The following is a 17,613-nucleotide window of genomic DNA, read 5'->3' as shown; positions in this document are numbered from 1 at the left end:
GGCCTCGTGGATAAAGCCTTGATGCAAGAACACGAGGAAAAGAGGAAAAAGCGGGGTTGCGCTGTAGGGAAGGATGCCAAGGCGCTGTACAAAAGGGACGAAAGCGAAGGACACCTTGTGAAAACGCGCCTTGCCTCGCAGGCAGGTGCCTGCATCTGTTTCTGTTCTTTTGCGCTGCAGTGTTTTCCTTTATTGTCAACTGTGCATCGAACCCCGGTTTCCTGCACTCAGGAGCCTGCCGACGACCGGCTGAACGGAGTCTGGATAAAATAGAAGCAGCAATTTTCTCTAGCTTGCAGTTTCGCTACCGAATGCCCCAGCGAGACCCGGCAACTGGAGTGCGCCGGGGCGGCATCGGCTGACGCTCTGTGGAGGTGGAAAGGCTCTGTGCCCCCAGTCCGCGGATTCCTCTGTAGCTGCTGGTGCTTGTCATGCCCAAAAAAAACCTCCTTCGTGTAACCGTGTGTGAGAGCTGTGACGCGGGGCGATTCTCCAGCCTGTCAGACACGGCGAGGGCGTGGGCGAGCGATGGTAATTTGTCGCTGTTCTGCTTCTGCACAGGCGAGGTACTGTGCTGAAGGGAAACGGGAGATGCCTGACTGCGTTTAAGCAGGCGCCAACGTAGCGTCGCGGCGTCCTCTAGGGCAATTGTAAAGCGGGGCGATACCCAATTCTCGGATGGAAAGATCGTGTGAGGAGAACGGCTCTCTTCACCCTTTCTAGATTCTTGCTTTCCGCGAAAGGCAGATGCGTCATCTCTTTCTGTTTACATCGTCTCGTGAGCCTCGCTCGGCCGCAGGTGTGCAACACAGCAGAGTTCCCAGGCTTCGTACTGCGCTTCGTCTCCGCGGCTCGCCGAAGTCAGGCCAGCTGCGCTGGAAATGAAATTTCTTCAATTTTGAAAAGGTGAAACCGAGATGGCTAGGGGAGTCAGCGCAACCACGCTCTCGATAGACTGGCAGGTCCTCATACGACAGGTATCGAGACAAAGAGTCCTCAGAGCACACCATCACAAAGCCCTCTATTGAACAGACCGATCCACGAGTCACGTTCTCTCTACACACGCCGGCTTCTCGTCAACGAGGAGGTCACCGACTAACGACTACATAGAAAACTTGATCCACGAACTTTTTTAGACGATCTCTGCGTGCATTTTCGACCCCTTGCGCTCCCGGCCGGTACGTAGGACCGGCGGACAACCGCGCAGAAAATAGTAACCGTAAAAAACCATTCGACACCCCAATGGCTTGCCCCTGGCAGCACACACGAACAGCGCTGGCTCTCCTACTACGGGCCGCCATGTGGAAACGAGAAGAGAGACGAAAGAAGCGCTGAGCGCCCCGCCGCTGTAGACGAAGATCCAAAAACTGTGAACTTGGAGGATCCCCTGTCTCTTGAAATCGAGCCCCGGTTAGGAACACACACGGAGATCCACGCAGCCACATCGCCCCCAGGTCTCTCAATACAGACCAGCGTCTAGGTCTGTCCGTCGCCGCCTGCCTTCGAAATCTATTTTTTGGCCTAAAATCTCGACACGAAGGGAAGATCCCTACGTTTAGCACAGGTAGACCAAGAATTTGCGGAAAGAAGCACGTCTAATGCTCCCCGACCAGCCCTGACGGTGTGCATGCGCTACGGTACGAAAAAAAGACGTTTTTACGGTTCCACCGCAGAATCACCTTCAGACATGTACCCTCTGGTGCACAAGGAAAAGGAATACGGCATGCAGTACCGGCACAACGAGCACGAGTACGTGAAAACGGAGAGCCGACATTCGAGAGCGGCGAAGTAGACATAACGATCGTCGACTTGCTACACATCTCCCTCTGTCGAACAAAATCAAGAGGAACCGGAGGCCCCGGTAGGGCATATCTGCAGTTGGGTTCGCGTGCCACGAGCCAGTCTCCAGGCAGCACGCATTTCTCTTGTTCCTTCTTTAAACTCTCATGTCTGTTTTCCGCCGTGTGCGCAAAGTGCGTATCTCTCCGCCCCTGTTGCGCCCACCAGATGCCGAAATCTCGCACTCCCTAGGTCTCTCGACCCTCTCTTGTGAATCTCCTGCGAGCATTCCGGTCGGCTTGCCTCTCCCGATGTCGTTTACAGTTTCATCGACTGCCTTTAGCCTCTACGCAGCAGTTTTTTTTCGTCGCCGGCTGAGCGCGCTAGCCATGTTGGCGAAGCCCTTGTCTCTGGGGTCGCCAGTAAACGCCGGCGCCTTGGCGATGGCGGTGCCCGGCGCGGTCGCAGCCGACTGCGTCTCACCCGACGCAGTCGGCTTCTGCGTCTCCTGCTTCGCCGCCGGCTCCGACGGCGAGGGCGTTGGATGCGCCGTCGCGGCGGTCGAGGAAGACGACGTCGTGGGCGCCGACGCCGGCGCAGGGTTCTCCACTGCAGGTTTTGCAGAGGCGACCGCCTTTTTCTCGCCACCCGCGTCTCTGCCCGCCGATGCAGACGATTCACTCGCGGCTTTCTTCGCGGCGGCTGTTGTTGGCTGCGCCGCCTTCGCCTTCGCAGCGGCGCTCGAGGTCGCAGCAGCGGCCGCTCCCTTCTTCGACTCCGCCGCCGCCGCGGTGCGGGCCTTCGTCGTCACCTGGGAGCTCGCTGACGCGCGCGTCGGGCTGGCAGTGCGCGACGAAGGCAGGGTTGTGGACTCTGAGCGCACACCGCAGCGTTCAGGACAGGAACTTATGGAGATCGCAACGGAGGGACACGAGAAGCGCCGACGGGATGGACACGAGAAGGTGTAGGTACAAGACACCCGCAGCCCCAAGGCGGCGAACAGAACCCAAGCGCCGACCGACAGCCACCACAAATTTCCACTCGACGTTCCTGCGCCCCGGAGACAACGCGAGCAAGAAGAGAAGGATTCGCAGACCCGCCAGGGACGAGAACAACGGTTTAGCCTCCTTGCGAGTCGCAGCACACTGTAGAGACAACATAACGTGCACCCGATTTGACGCAACGCGAAACAAGACAAGCAAAGAGCCTTGAACAAACGAAAACGCATGCAACACAGCAGCGCTTGCGCCCCGATAGAAATTTTCTATGGCAGACGTACGTTTCTTCTTCGCCGCGACCGCGCTCTTAGCTTTTGGCTTCGCCTTGGCCTTCTCGACCTTCTTCACCACCACCTTCTTCTTCTTCTCTGCTTCCGCGTGCGCCTCCGATTCCGCCCCCGACCGCGGCGTCAGCATCTTTTCACTGTCTTCGACAGCAGGCGACTGTGCGCCTCCGGGCTCGGAGACCGGGGAGAGGGACACGCTCGATGCGCCTTCTTTCGGAGTGACAAGCCGCGCCCGCAGCGACGCCACCTCTTGATCCAGCGCCTCGATGCGCGCGTTCTTCTCCTCGATGTCTTCTTCCAGATCGGCTATCTGCGACTGCGCACCAACGGGCGGACAGAAACACGCAAGGCCGTGAGCGATCGCCCGCTCTGAAAAATCTCCGATTCGAAAAACTGGAGTGGTGGAGGTGGGGGGACGGGGGGACGGGGGGACCGGGGGGACGGGGGGACCGGGGGGACGGGGGGGCATCAGGCTGGAAACAAGCCTCAGGTGCTTCACTCGAGAAACTCAGACCTTCCTCTGCAGGGCAGCCGCGTGCAGAGAGGCCGTCGTCGCTCACCTTGTAGCTCGCGACCGAGCGCGCATACACGCCGTTCGCCAAGTTGATGTGATTCTTCAAATCGTGGACGCAGTCGTTCGCCGCCGAGAGCTCGGTATACAGTTTCGAGTTGAGCAGGCGAATATCGGCCTCCGCAGCGCGCGCCTCCTCAACCTCTACCAGCAGGCGCGAGCCGTAGCGCTGGAGAAGGCAGACGTCGTAGCCTAGCGCACGCAGCGTCTGCGAAGGAACCCGAGGAAACAGCAACAAGGCGTAAAGCTAGGCCGCAGGTCCGTCTCTGCGGACACAGCCCGCACAATTTCCAGCCGCGACGAGAGGAAATGGAGGCGAAACTTCGCGGGATTCGGCAGACTCGCTCGCTCTTCGATTCGCGCCCGCCCTTAAAGTCGAACAACACTCCTCCCCCGAGCGCAGAACAAAGGTGCACGAGGAGCGGAGACACGATGAAGGGCTGCACCTAGCTGCCTACAGACACGTTCGGGCAGATGTAGATATAGATAAAGATATAAATATAGATATAAATAGATACGGATATAGGTACATACACATAGATGGGTCGATAGGCAGACAGGTAGATAGGTAGACAGATACAGATACAGAGATAGAGATAGATTGGTAGGTAGAAACAGATAGACATATGTATATATAAATATAGATATTGACGCATAGATAGATATGTACGCGCACAAGATAATCATATGAGGTGCGCCAACCGTGGGAGAGAGCGAGCCGGCCTACCGGGTCATCGGTTGAGCCGTTAATCTCCTCGAAGTGAGGGAGAGTCTGTGGCGCAACCAGCAACGTTGCATTCTCCATCTTGAGCTTTTCCACCATGTTGCGCAACTCGTCGTTTCGCGCCATTAGCAACTTGTACTCAGCTGCAGACACAACAAGCAGAAACCTAGATTTACGACTGGCTGACGGCAGGCGCTCATCGACCGAGTCGTCATTACAATTCATGCGCGCGCAGTTCGAGGAGCCAGTTGCTCAAATTCGATTCCTCGCTCTGCAGTGCCGCGTTTTCACCATGCTCTAGGAGGCAAAAACAGAGTGAAGACAACCCCCGCTGAGAATATCAATTACGGGAGTTCCTCTTTTCGAAGCTCAGCATTGCGTCTCGGGGTCTGTACTCTGGGCGGGCGCTGCCTCGACGCAAGCGCGACGACGCTTCTTCTTCACCTGGAACCGGGGCAGAACAGCCCTCGAAGAACTCACTCGTTAGCAGGCGGTAGTCGGCATTGGACTGCGAGAGCTGGAGCGACATTTCCTCGATTTTGCTCATCAGCTTCCCGAATTTTGCGTTCGTATCCTCCTCCAGAGTCTTTTTCTCCTGCCGGCGCTGCAAGTCGGCCTTGAACTCCATCAGCGCCCCGAGCAAACGCTCGCAGTGGTCAGAGAACTCCACCTTCTCCAACTGCGAATTGACACAGCCAACGATCCACCTCAAAATGAATATATATATGTATATAGGTATACTGATTGATCTAACATGCAAAGTCGTCTGATGTGTCGCGCATCTGCGTGCTGCGGTATGTGCGCCTCGGTCGGTGTCTTCGACTCTAAGCCACAAATGAGTTTATTCGCCTCGCTAATGGCCGCTGCAGGCCTCACCATCGCGCGTTTGAATCGAACTTGCATTTCTCGGAGCTTTCTGAAGAAGTGATCTCGCAACTCGCCAAGCGCTCTCCGCATTTCCTGCTGCTCGTAGAGCAGCGCCATCATGTTTTGCTCCCACGGCGACAACAGGGCCAGAACACTCTTCACAACTTTCTGTCTCTTCTCCTCCGTCGTCTGCAGAGAACACAGCGCAAAAACCGTTTCCGAGCTGTAAAACGACCTATGCCGCGAGGCAGAAGACCGACGACCCATTAGCAGCTGCTTGACGTAAGGCTGCGCGCAAGCATGTGAGGTTGGAACCGCAGTTACAAGCTAGCGTGCGAGGAGGAACCCTGTGGCAAAAACGAGCACGCCAGTCTCCATTCAGGGAGTCTGGAGCTCTGCTTGACCTCCAGCTGCGGCTAAACGGAACATGCGGCGTTGCTTCACCAAGCGCTTTGAGTCTAGCCCAGTTCGCTCCGCATGAGCGAGGAAGGCGCCCTCGTGGGCAAGGATGATGTGGCCTTTCTACGCATCAGTCAGTGCAGGCGCAAGACGAACCTGAATATCCGCCTCATCCAGCTCGTTAATTTTACTGCTGGTTGTCGCGTCCTGGCTGTGTGTCTTCTCAGATTTGCTGGGAACCAGGCCCAGCACCGCCTCGACCTGTTCAAGCGTGTCTGATTCGTCGGCGGCGCCTTCGTCTTCGTCCTGCGCACGCGCAGCATACAAGACAGGCGTGTGAGAAAATATTCGCGCAGAAGAAGCAGACAGGAAACACAGCCAGCACGACAGGCGCAAACGCAGGTTGTGTATTTCAGGATCAGAGGCTTATCCTGCAATCCCAGAGAAATAAATAATAAATGTTGAAAATCTAGGTATTTGCTAGCGCGCACAGCCACACGTCCACATCCCCGACAGCTAAACTGACAGACACAAAATAATTGAAGAACAAGGTCGAGAAAACTGAATGGATACGTGAAAGAGCTGATACAGGTATGCACATGAAGGGAATCGTGTCCAGGTATGCAGGACAGTGCACCATGTGCAGGGAGACAGGCACCGTGTCGGCAAACAAGCGATTGTATGAGACCCAACTAGGAAAGACGCTGAGCGTTGACTGGTCGTTCGCCCTTATTTCCGAGTGACAGACGCGCGACCCTGTGAGCGTCGGCAGCCCTCTCTCGTTCTGCGCCACGAAGACACAATGGCGCGAGCTTTTCGGCAGCTTACCGTGCGAGGCCCCCGGATCCCTTCGCCCTTCATGATGCTGACGGCGCTCTCCAGCAACCTCGGTGGCTGGCTGTCGCCCTCGATTTCCGCTCTCGAGGCGCGAGCCGCCTGGGCCTGCATGACCATCAGCCGTCTGCATGTGGGGAGGCACAGGGCGCGACCCAAGAGCGAAATGAGAGTCGAAAGGCCGCGCCGGGCTTACAGATCCAGAGGCAAGGTCGCCCCGGGAGCGCCGCCTTGCCAGCCGCCCTTCGCAGGCAAAGCCGCGCGAGCGACGGCGCCCGACACGTTTCCCCCCAAGTGCACTTAAGGCTAGAAGGTGCCGCAAAACGGCCCCCGCGCGTCCGCGGGCAGCAGCCAGACTGCATAATGCATCCGTACACGTTGGGACACACATTCGCACACGTATTGAACGTATAGATTTGGAAATGTACATATATATGTGTACGTATATGCATATGTACATGTATATATATGTGTATATATATGTGTATATATATGTGTATATATATGTATATATATATATATATAAGCGGAATGCGGGGTGTGAGCACAAATGCATCAGGGGCGAATGGACGTCAGATGTGAAGCCGGTGAGGGGGTCGCGCTGAGGCTTACGCTAGGACGTCGTTGAGCATCGCATAGGCGAGCGGTTTGACTTGGTCGATGTCGGGGAACATGAGGCCTTTGAAGGCCTCGGACGGGGAGCTGAAGTCGAAATAGTCGGAAGCGATTTCTCCAGAGGGCTCCCTCGCATGCGGGGCTTCGTCGACGGGCAGCATGCCTTTTTCCTTGAAGGACTTGAGGAAGTCAGACAGCCGCGTAGTGCTTTCGAAAAGCTTCGACTGCGTTCTCTGCAGGTCCTCAATTTCGTCCTGGGCATCCAAAGACGCAGACGAGCTCTCCTTCAGCAGCGACGAAGCGCGTCCCTCAGACGCGGGCACGTTCGCCGTGAACAGCACCGAGAGCCCCAGCTTGTTCAGAATCGCCGCGCTGTAGCGGGCCTGCATCTGCAAGTCCTGGACTCGTTGCTGCAGCTTCTTGACGGCCTCGTGCTCAGTTTTGAAGCGGCTAAATACAAGTCACGCCCGAAACCCGGATCACAGTCATACACACACTCTCTGTGTGCATCCGTGTGGCGCAACCCTGTACGAGCGAACTAAAACACTTTTCGCATGCGCAGCGGAACTTCGGCAGTCAGAACACGCCGCTCTGAGGGGCTTCGCTGCTTCTGTGGGCGCGTCGGATTCAACTGAAATGAAGGTAAAAGTTTTACGACGCCGATCATGAAGCCCTAAACACATGGATCGCGAGCAGCTGTCTCAAAACGGGGTCCACGAGGGGAGACCTCCCTGGCTGCAAGAATCTCGCGTTGGAAGCGCCTCATAACACTTTTCGCGACGGCGGGGGGACTAGAGGCGACGGGCAGAAGGTCGCATCTATCTGCTCTCTTGTCTCTCGTACCCAGGTGACTTACAACGTGAGCTTGGAGACGGCTTCGAGACCGAGGGCCTTGGCCTTTTTCAGCTTTCCCACGAGGTCTTTGTTCTCTGCACGCAGCCGAACGACTTTTCCCTCCATTCGCTGTTTTGCTTCCCTCAGTACGACGGCACTTTCCTCCTCTTTCTGCTCGTCTCCCTCCTCAGCGCACGTGTCAGTGGCAGCGCCGTCTCCCGTCTCTCCTTCATTTTTCTCTTCTTCCTTGTCGCCGTCCCTCGCCAATCCGTCTTCTGTCACCTTGACCTTGACCTTCTTCTTAGTCACCTTTTTCTTCGCCTTCTTCAGCGCGGGTTTGTGCGCGCCGCTCACTGGCGTGGCGGGCTGGGTTCCATCGCCGGTATCCTCCCCCGCTTCGGCTACGGATTCGTCGCGCTTCTTCAGCACAAGTTTCTTCTTAACCGCTTCCTCCGCGCCCTTCTTATCTTCGCCTGCGAAGCCAACTCGCTTGGCCGCGGCATTTGCGGCGCCAGCGCCCTCACCTTTGTGATCGGTGGCTGCTTTCGCCTTGGCTCCCTCCTTGACCTTCTTCACAGTCTTTGCCTCCTTCGCCTCCTTCGGCTGAGCTTGCTCTGCCTTCTTCGGCGCCTCACCGCCAGAGACAGGCGAGGCCTCTCGCGACACTGAGAGCGGTGTCTTCTCGGCAGAACTCGACGCTTCTTCCTCTCCTTCGCTCTCCTTCTCAGAGACTTCCGGCTCCGCACGCCCCTCGAGACCTTCTGCGCCGCTCTGTGCCGCGGGCTCCTCGTGGGCTTCTTCGGCGCCCGACCCCGCGGCTGCAGCCTCAGCCTCCTGCTTCTCTTCGTTCAAATCGACTTTCCTCAAGCCCACTTCGGGCGAGGCGGCCCTCTTCGAGGACGGAGGCAGTCCCTCCTCCTCCTCGCTTGTCGACAACGCAGGCTCCTCGTAGCGGTCGTCGATGTCCTCCAGTTCCTGCACAGCTGCGTCGATCGCCGGCTCAAAGGTGTCCATGTGACCCAGAGCCAAGGTACTCGACGACGCCGAGCCCAGGCGCACCGCCGCCTGATGACGCAAAAGGCAACAGAGAGCCAGCCGCATGACAAGTAGCTATCGTCTCTGTACAAGTGATTGGCGACCCAGAATGCGAAACTCAAGTCGGAATTTCGGAGTCATCTTCAGGGTTCTAGGACCGCGCGTGCTGCAGCAAGAAGCGTGGGAGTTGCGATGCCGCGATGCAATGAGACCCCGGAAAGAGAGATTCTCGGCGAATCCACGCACGCGTCTGTTCGCGCAGAGACCCGGACACGGAGGTATGATGAGGCTGAGCGCAGCTCCTACCGAGCCGCGTCGACGCCCGAAGAAGCGAACGCGTCTGGGGCGAACGCGACGGCCTCTGTCTCCACATGGCCCCGAGACAGGCGAGGGACGGCGCGGGCGTTGAGGGGCGCGCGAGAAGCCAAAGTTGTATTTTGTTCTCACTCTGACCTTAACAGAGAGGGAAAACTACTACTCAGATGCTAGTCTGCTCAGTGGGTAGCATCGTACTCGGCGTGACCATCTCTGACACAGGATTATTTATCGTGCTGGAGGTGACTTTCCGGCAGATGGAAGAGGGTGGGTATCTCATTGTAAACTGGCAAGAAAAACGCTTCGACCTACGTCTTTGTTTTGTGGCTTGTTCCCCAGAAACTCAAACGCCTTAGTCAAGTTGACCCCCGCACCCTCGACTCCGTATAAGTCGCTGCTGTTCAGTTTGTCAATCGTCTTCAGGTGCTGCTTCGCAGCTGCCAGCGTGTCCATGCGGCGGAAGCCTTCAAAGCCGCTAGTGGCATGTCCGCTGCAAAGTACGACAGAAAACAAACGCCGCCTCTCTGTGTTCGCTCAGCGACGCAGAGAAGGAGACTTCACCACGCCCCGAAAGCCAGGGCTTTTCAGCTCCCCGACAGCGCGCTCAGCCGCGCCCCTCGGGGCCAGGAAGCCCGTCCTCAGCAAAGACTAATAAAGTGAACACCGAAAGCCCGGAAAAAGCCGCGCCGCCAAAACCAAATCGCTGCACAAGGCATGCATCTCTTCGAAGAGACCCACGAAACCCCGAAATTGGCAGCGAACAAAACAGGAGTGGGGATATGGAAGCCTGGCTCTGCGGGGCATCCGTACCTGCGCATAGTCTTTCTTCGGACGAACGCTGAGGTGCTGCCGAAACTGCCAGAGGGCGGTTTCGTGGCCTTCATGATAAATTGCTGGAATTTGTTGATTTTGTTCTCCAACTCGATCTAAACGGATACACACACAACCGAAGGCGGTCATGGAATCAGGCGTCGCCTCACTACACAACAAATAAGATCCAAGTAAAAATGCAGTGTGCGGGGGTCAATCAGGAGTTGCGGCTCGAACTCGCGCGCAAAGGCAAGGTCACTCACTCCCCAAACACCATCTGTTCTGTCACACATGAGCTGCGTTGCCCTGGAGCAAAGTCAGCTACCTAGCGTCTAGCTAAGCATGCAGCGAAGGAGACTGAGGTTGACTCCCTGCGGCCGCATGCTGCGTCAGTAGTCCCGATCTCACAGCCCAGGGGAGTAGCTCCCTCAGATAGAGCTCACCTTGAGCTGCTGTACTTCTTCGTTGTTCTCAGGTGCCTGTGCCGCACGCTGTGGCAGAGCGTCGAACAAAGTCCCAGCGCCGGCGAGGGCCTTCAGCTGGGACTGGAGGCTGCGGAGAGACGCGGAGCGCAGAGATCAGAGAGACGCGTGCAGAGGCGTTCATGTAGAGGAATACTTACACAGGCCTACGAATACGCGGTGAGAGGGCGAGAGAATCGCGCGGCTAGAGAAATAAATAATCTAGGCACAGGTACGTTCACGTATATACGTAGGAACATGCAAGCGCGTACACCGGCGACTAACGCCTGAATGAACCCCTATCGATTAGATTCCACAGAATGCCTGCACGCTGGCCTCGAAACATATCACAGGACGGACGTACCTTAGAATGAGTTTCTTCTGTTGAGCGATAAGAGACTGCTCTGGAGAAAAGAAGTTGACGCAAACTTTTTTCTTGATGGATTTACACTTGAGAGCGAAGCGAAGAGAGGAGAAAGAAGTATCCAGGTACATGTTGGACGGGTGGACGGCGACAAGCACTGACGCTCGACTGTTGCCTCCCAGCGCTTTCTGAAAAAGAAATTCGGAAAAAGTTAAAAAATTTTACGACTGGACTTGAATCACAGGTGTGCTGTACAACAGCAAACAGCATGATTCCATGCACTTTAGCACAAACGTGCTCACGCACGTGGCTACGTCGACACCATGTTCAGGCACCAGAGCGGACATCGAGATCGTGCTCTCTATCTCCTCCAAACGCCCTCCATTCCGTGCATGATTATTCGGGAATACTGCTGACGCTGGCTCACTGGAGGATGGGTTTAGACATGTGAGGAGAGAAAGAGCAAGAAATAGGCACCAACAGCGGATGAAGCACCGCGAAAAGAGCACCTGCCGAAACCAAAAGGGACGAGGAATGGCGAAGGCAACGGCGGAGCCAAAGGGGCGATAAGACTCGCGCAGCGAGACGGTTGTTTCCGGTGTTTTGCACGTAGAAAGTCCCGCAGAGTTTCCTCGGGAGCTGAGTCATACCTGGAGCAGACGCGTGAGCTTCGAATCTCTCCAGGGAATGTAAACTTCTTTCTCTGCCTTTTTCGACTTTCCTCCCTCAGCCTGCATTTGCGCCTGCTTGGAGAGCTTCGAAATAACCTCGCTGAAGAAAACGCCCGTCAGAAAACACACGCGAGCGAGTCAGAAGCGCCAAAAAGCGGACGCAGTTCCCAATCGCCCGAATGCCCCTGCGTGGTCCCTTCCCGTCAGAAACGCTTATCTGCAGCGATCTGGACAATTTGCCTCGTATTCTCCCCCCCCCCAATGCGTGCGGATCCCTTTCCAGCGGAGAGGCGAGCCACGGGGCCAAACTTACGAGAGAAGGAAAAGGGACTTGTTGATGGCCTTTCCTTCTTCCAGTACGAGCTTGGCATTCTCCACACCCTCAGACGCGCGGCCGGCTTTCTCGTTTCCTGCCAAATCGACGATTTTCAGCTCGCCTCGTCTGCTGACGTTGGAGCCATCTTCGAAGGTGCGCGTCGATTCGAGTGTGATGGAAAACACGACGTGAGATCTGCTCAGTCACGCACAACGAGAAAAACGTGTCCGGGTTTGAAGTTTCAAACAGTAGTAAAGCTTCACGCTTCTAGACAAGTCTGGCAGCCGTGGACGTCCCGCTAAACAGCACGGGAAGCCTCGTGAAATCCCCCTGAATGCTTCGAACGCCACTACGGCGATATTGATCCGAGAGGCCATGCCCGCTGCAGAGGCACCGCCAAAAACCGACTGGCGGTGAGCGCTGCGTCAAGGCAAAGGCGAAGCAAACGTCGCCATTGCGCATGCTCCCACCAGGGAGACCCACGCCGGTATTCTTGTCTTACCGCGAAGAGGTTTCGTTGAAGTTCGTTCGCGCAAAGTGCCTTCTCTGTTCGGCCCTGACAAAAGAAGAGAAGCAGAGAAGCAGAGAGCTCAATGTATGCGCGTGAAGCTCTTCGGTGGTCTGACAGCCGGCGTGGCAACACCTTCTCCTCTCCCCGAAAAACTCTGGCACACACCTTTGTCCCCATTGCGCCAGCATTCTTGGTCGCGAAAAGGAGGGGGAAAACCCGCATACGCGGAGACGAATCAAACTTGCCGGATCCCCCACCTCGTAGTTCCAGTTCCTGGGTTTCCTCTCTGGGACAGCTTGCGTGTCCGCATTGTTTCGGGATTCATGGCTTTAAAGATCGCGGGTCGGAATGAACAGCAACACCGAGGCACAGGTCGCAGTCCCCTCCCTGACTGTGCTCCGCTATCAGCTGTGTGTTTCGTTTCAGTTTGTTTGCCGCATTTGTTTCTGCATATGTGAGGCCTGTATGGGCTCCAGGCTCGCGAGGAGTTGTCAACACAGCGAGCAAGAATGCAGGAATACGAAGCACAGGAAGAGAGAACTTACTTGGCAATCAACCCCACTGCTTCCTCCATGGTCGCCACAGTCTCCTCGTGCAGGCCGACGACGACAAACCCTTTCTTCGGATCCTCCTTCACTTCAAGGTTCTCCACAGCTCCTCCCTTGGGCGACTCCTGGAGCAGATCGTTGACTCTCTCCAGATAGATTTCCACGTACGAGACGCGCATGAGGTACTCCTGAAGAGACGCAGAGAGACAGACCTACGGCATCCTTCAGTTGGAGCAAGCGTCAGCACAGCGCACAGTGCTAGGCTGGGGCGGGGATCTCAGGTACGAGGCGTGAACGAGGATGCATGCAGGAATCTCGCCACCCAAGTACAAAGGAGGCACTACGAACATAAAGGTCACCGCTAGGCCATGTATCCGTAGTATAACATCATACGTAGCTATCGCTTCTGTACAAATGAGGACAGTGAGCTCGAAAGTCGAAATCAACCACGCCACCAACGAGTCTCAAACGTTCTGAATCGCTTCCGTCAGCGTCACCCTCAAAAGCCCGCTGATTTGTAGGAGACTCCGCGGGCGCGAGACGCGAAAGCGCGAACGCAGCCGAGTGAGCACAGTTTTGGGCAGGTGACTGGCAAGATGAAAAGTCCGGGTTTTCGAGCCATGACGCCGCGGTGGTCTCCCCGCACACGTATCTCGTTGCTCTTGTGTGTATTCCACTCGGCGTTCGGGTACCGGAAGCTCAGGCCACGAACCGCGTCTCGCGCTCATTGAAGGGCAGCACTACTGAGGGACTGCGTCAAAGCGAATGCCGGTCCCTCGCGCATACACGCTCCACACCGTTGCTCTCTACACAGCGCAGGGTGAAGGCGGGGAGCTAGAGCTGCACGATTTTCCCGCCCTCAGGCTATTTCCTCAGGTCGTACCGTAGACTCTGCTGCCGCTTCCTCGTCAGCTCCTTCTCTCTTGTCCTCGGTGGCATCGCCGTCTTCTGCTTTTTGCCTCTGAACTTCTTGTTCCTCCTCCTTCAGCAGAGACGGATCCGTCACGCAGTCGAAGAACTCGGCGAGCGATCGTGGGAGAATGCCGGGGTCGTCCGCAACTCCCATAATCGAGTGCGTCTTCCCCGAGCCTGCAGAGAAAAAACACACACGCTGATCGAGCAAACTTTCGTAAGCGACATCGAAAACGAGGGCAAAATCACAAAGTGGATATGATATAGAGATACCTAGCGCCACCTCGAGAGATAGTGTATCCGCATGAACGTATGAAAAATTTTGACTGTCCGTTTTCGACGCGCTTGCTACATGCCGCATGCATGTGCAGCGTATCAGTCGACAGAGAGACACACGTCCCAGGGGGAGACAAGCGTGATAGAGCCAGAACGATTCTCGACGCATGAGGCAGGAGCAAACGCGAAGCAAAATACGGTAAACTGATCTTGCTGTGCGGCTCGACACCGGCCGCAAACGAATATATATATATATATGGACGCCCTCGAGAACGCGAACATGCTCTTCTTGATCCTCTCGGCTCCTGTGCACGTACCTGTCTGTCCGTAGGCGAACACACAACCGTTGATACCTTTGAAGCAATCGAGGACGATATCCTTCGCAACGTAGTCGAAAACCTCTTCATTGTGAGCTGTGAACACGCAGATAGCGATCACAGTTGCGCAAGCATTCCTCCAAAAAGAAAGGAACGTGATAGAGAATGTCATACATATAAGCATTGCCTTTGTGTGATCTGGCAGCGCAGTGTAGCGACATGCATAGGACGGCGCTCTTCAAGCATCTTCTGTTTTCCGTCGTTGATATGCCAGCAACGCACACAGCAGACTGAACTGAAGCTCGCAGGGTAGAGTCGGTTCATCAAGGTTGACAGCTCGAAAACTCTCCACATGCATGCGTCCCATCGTCAAGCGTGTCTGCTGTAAAGTTACGTTCAGCAAACGTGCGCCACCACTCTCCCGGCTTTCTTTGCGTGCGCTGTTCTATGTGGCTCACTGTTGTCATCGAAGCATCGATCGAAGACAAAGTGTCTCTGGATGATGTCCTTCTGGCCCTGAGACTTTTCCGCGGCCTTCTTCATGGACGTCACAGCTTTTCCCGCAGCGGCGTTTCTGCTCTCCTCCATTTCGAGCTGCGACGGCGGCTCAACCACGAGATGCAGCGCACTGCGTTCCACCCTCCAAGCTTTTATGTGGCGCGCGTCGACCTGAGAGGGAACCGATGCACAGAACCGTAGGAACAGCCGGAAGCGTGAGGTGCGAGCGACCGCGGAAAAGGGAAGACTTGAGGAGATCTGCAGGCTCGCTGGATCCGTCGTAAGCTCACTCATAGAAATGTAGAATCCCCCTCGAAACAGCACACAAGGTGTGCTTCTTTTACGTCAAGAAAAACTATGCAAAAGTCGTGTAAACTCGACGGAGAGGCGCGTCGAGTTTGGATCGGGTGCGGCACGCAAAAGGACAGACTGTATCACGCACCACGGCGGAAATCGTGCGTCACTACGAGGAACTCGTGAGACAGCGTCACCTCCCACGACCATCAATGAATGAAAGAAACAGGAACATCTGGGCACAACGGCGGAACCAAACACTGCTCGTAAACCTGGACGTATAGCAAGCGCGAACACAGGGAGAAACCTTGGGGAGGCGTCTCAGGTAGTCGGATTCACCGTAGGAAAACACATCCTGGTCTGAATAGAGGATCGGTGACTAATATCGCGATACTCAGGTGAACAATCAGATGCAGGCAAGCAGACTGCGACATTCGCCCACGACAAGAGCGTGTCAAAACGCCGCCACTGGCGCACACAGTGGAAGACACAGAAGAGACGACAGGTTGAGGGATGCATCAAAGACAAATTGTTTAGGCGAAGGGCAGGGAAGCGCGAAGGCACAGGTGAGCGGGCGCAGAGACGGTGACCTAAATGGAGCACGGCTCTCAGAACACGAGGCGGTGGACCTAGGGACGGGGCTGACAGAAAGAGGAATCAGAGGAGGGTGGGCGGTCGCGGGCAGGCAATACAAAGAGAGGGACGTTCGCAGCGCATGTTCTGGCGGAAAAGAAAGATGCAAGAGTTGAGTGCGAATGCGGATGTGAAGAAGAGTGACAGGGGGAGACGCAGAACATGGCGCGCACGAAAAAAGTGATGAGAAGGCGGAACCAACAGTGGGGAGCACGGGCAAAGAGCTGAGTGATCGCAAAGGTGAAAGCGGGAGGCCAGATCAAGAGGCAGGTAAATGAGAGACACATCCATCAGCAGACCATCGGTTTGCGTTCATGTAGAGGAGCCCGCCGCCACGCCAGGAGGCGGCAGCAGCAATGCTGAGTTGGAACACGGGAGTTCGGTTGGCGTTCAGTTGCTCTTTCGAAGCTTGGATACTCTATCTATCTATATCGCAGGAGAGGAGATGAAGACGACGAAGCAGAAGCGGAGGTGGTAGACACGGAGGGTTCTCGACACGGATCTGTATCGTTTGACAGAAACGAAACAGCTGCACGGCAGGAGAGCATGGAGAGAGAAGCGACGGCCCCGGCCGCAGACGAACCTCTTTCGCGAAGAGTGGACGCATACGCGTACACACTCGAATGCTTTCCTCCTTGTCATCGTCTAGGTCGACGAGGTCGTCTGTACCCCTGCTGCTGCCCACGGCCGGCGGCCGACTCGAGCCGCGGCTACCCCTCCCTTCCATTGTTTTATTCTATTTTCCACAACAGTTGGCGAAGTGGCTGTGGTTTCCCTCCCAGCAGTTGTGTCTCATCACCCAGTTGCTTCTCGCTTCTTATCGCGGACGAGCGCTCTTCTCTCGCTCGCCACGGACATCGAGCCAGAAGGGCGGCGGCGAGTCGCGGCAGGCGCCAAGATCCACGCACCCCCGAAAACCAGCTTATGCAGTAGCCAAGCAAGAGATTCGAAGCGAGCACTGCGGCAGTTTTGCAGTCTTTTGGAATACCGACACCCCGATACAGCGAAAAACTACCTCACCGCTTAGCAAAGCACTACGGAAATACCACGCATTTTTGCAAAGACGGGTTCATCTGCGTGCACTGACGAGAAGGCGAGGCACGAAAAGAAACGGTCAGAGCGGAACGAAAACGGAAAAAAGAGACAAGATCGCGCAGTCGAGACAGTCGCTTGGCTGCGTCGTGGGCAAGAGAGAGAAAAACAGGGCCTTGCCGAAAGCGCCATACAAAAAACTTGAGGTCCTCAAGCCATTCAGAAAACTTTGTTCCCTGTGGTTCAAACGAGGGGAAGGCGAAGGCAAGAAGGGAAGAAGACGAGAATAGAAAAACGGCCAACAGAAACGGTAACACAGTATCTAAATGCCACTTAGTGATAGATACGGTGTCCTCAAATTTTGGAGGTTAAGAGAGGCTGGAAAGAACGGCGGAATCCGTAGCAACGCTATGGCTGCCCAGCGGTCAGCGTTACCCAAGACATCCGCGACAAGCCGAGGACGCACCGAAAATTGGAAAGCGCGCAAAGTATGCGTTGCGATTTGAGAAAACGCGAACTATTCTCCGTCAGAAAAGCTGACCGGCTTCTGCGTAGGCTTTCGTGCTTCCATCGCTGCTGGCAGAATCGGCTGCACAGCTTGCTTACAAGTCGATTGCCTGAGGCAGGCACCCAGTCCAGTCCTCGACAGACGAGCTTGAGCGCAGCGAGCCCCGAGAACTGACTGCTTGAGCCGTGAGCACGAGAGAAGTCC

The 17,613-nt window shown here is 55.9% G+C and overlaps 1 protein-coding gene across 1 annotated transcript; it reads right to left on the bottom strand.

Annotated features, from left to right (window-relative positions):
* Positions 1 to 2,125: 2,125 nt before the first annotated feature.
* BESB_007360 (putative kinesin heavy chain) lies at positions 2,126 to 16,596 on the bottom strand (the record flags this gene model as incomplete). The annotated part of the gene is made up of 22 exons (XM_029359490.1): positions 2,126 to 2,652; positions 3,059 to 3,380; positions 3,625 to 3,843; positions 4,363 to 4,502; positions 4,840 to 5,038; positions 5,236 to 5,415; positions 5,782 to 5,931; positions 6,454 to 6,586; positions 7,072 to 7,524; positions 7,931 to 8,973; positions 9,571 to 9,748; positions 10,069 to 10,184; positions 10,512 to 10,620; positions 10,894 to 11,081; positions 11,544 to 11,664; positions 11,878 to 12,075; positions 12,383 to 12,436; positions 12,937 to 13,127; positions 13,823 to 14,028; positions 14,445 to 14,540; positions 14,903 to 15,113; positions 16,453 to 16,596. The coding sequence occupies 22 exons, from the start codon at positions 16,594 to 16,596 to the stop codon at positions 2,126 to 2,128; spliced, it is 5,178 nt and encodes a 1,725-aa protein (XP_029222403.1).
* Positions 16,597 to 17,613: the final 1,017 nt, after the last annotated feature.

Source organism: Besnoitia besnoiti, chromosome I (genome assembly GCF_002563875.1).
Source record: "Besnoitia besnoiti strain Bb-Ger1 chromosome I, whole genome shotgun sequence".
Classification (NCBI taxonomy): domain Eukaryota; phylum Apicomplexa; class Conoidasida; order Eucoccidiorida; family Sarcocystidae; genus Besnoitia; species Besnoitia besnoiti.
Note: the sequence above shows the minus strand (reverse complement) of the source record. Positions and strands in the feature narration are given on the sequence as shown.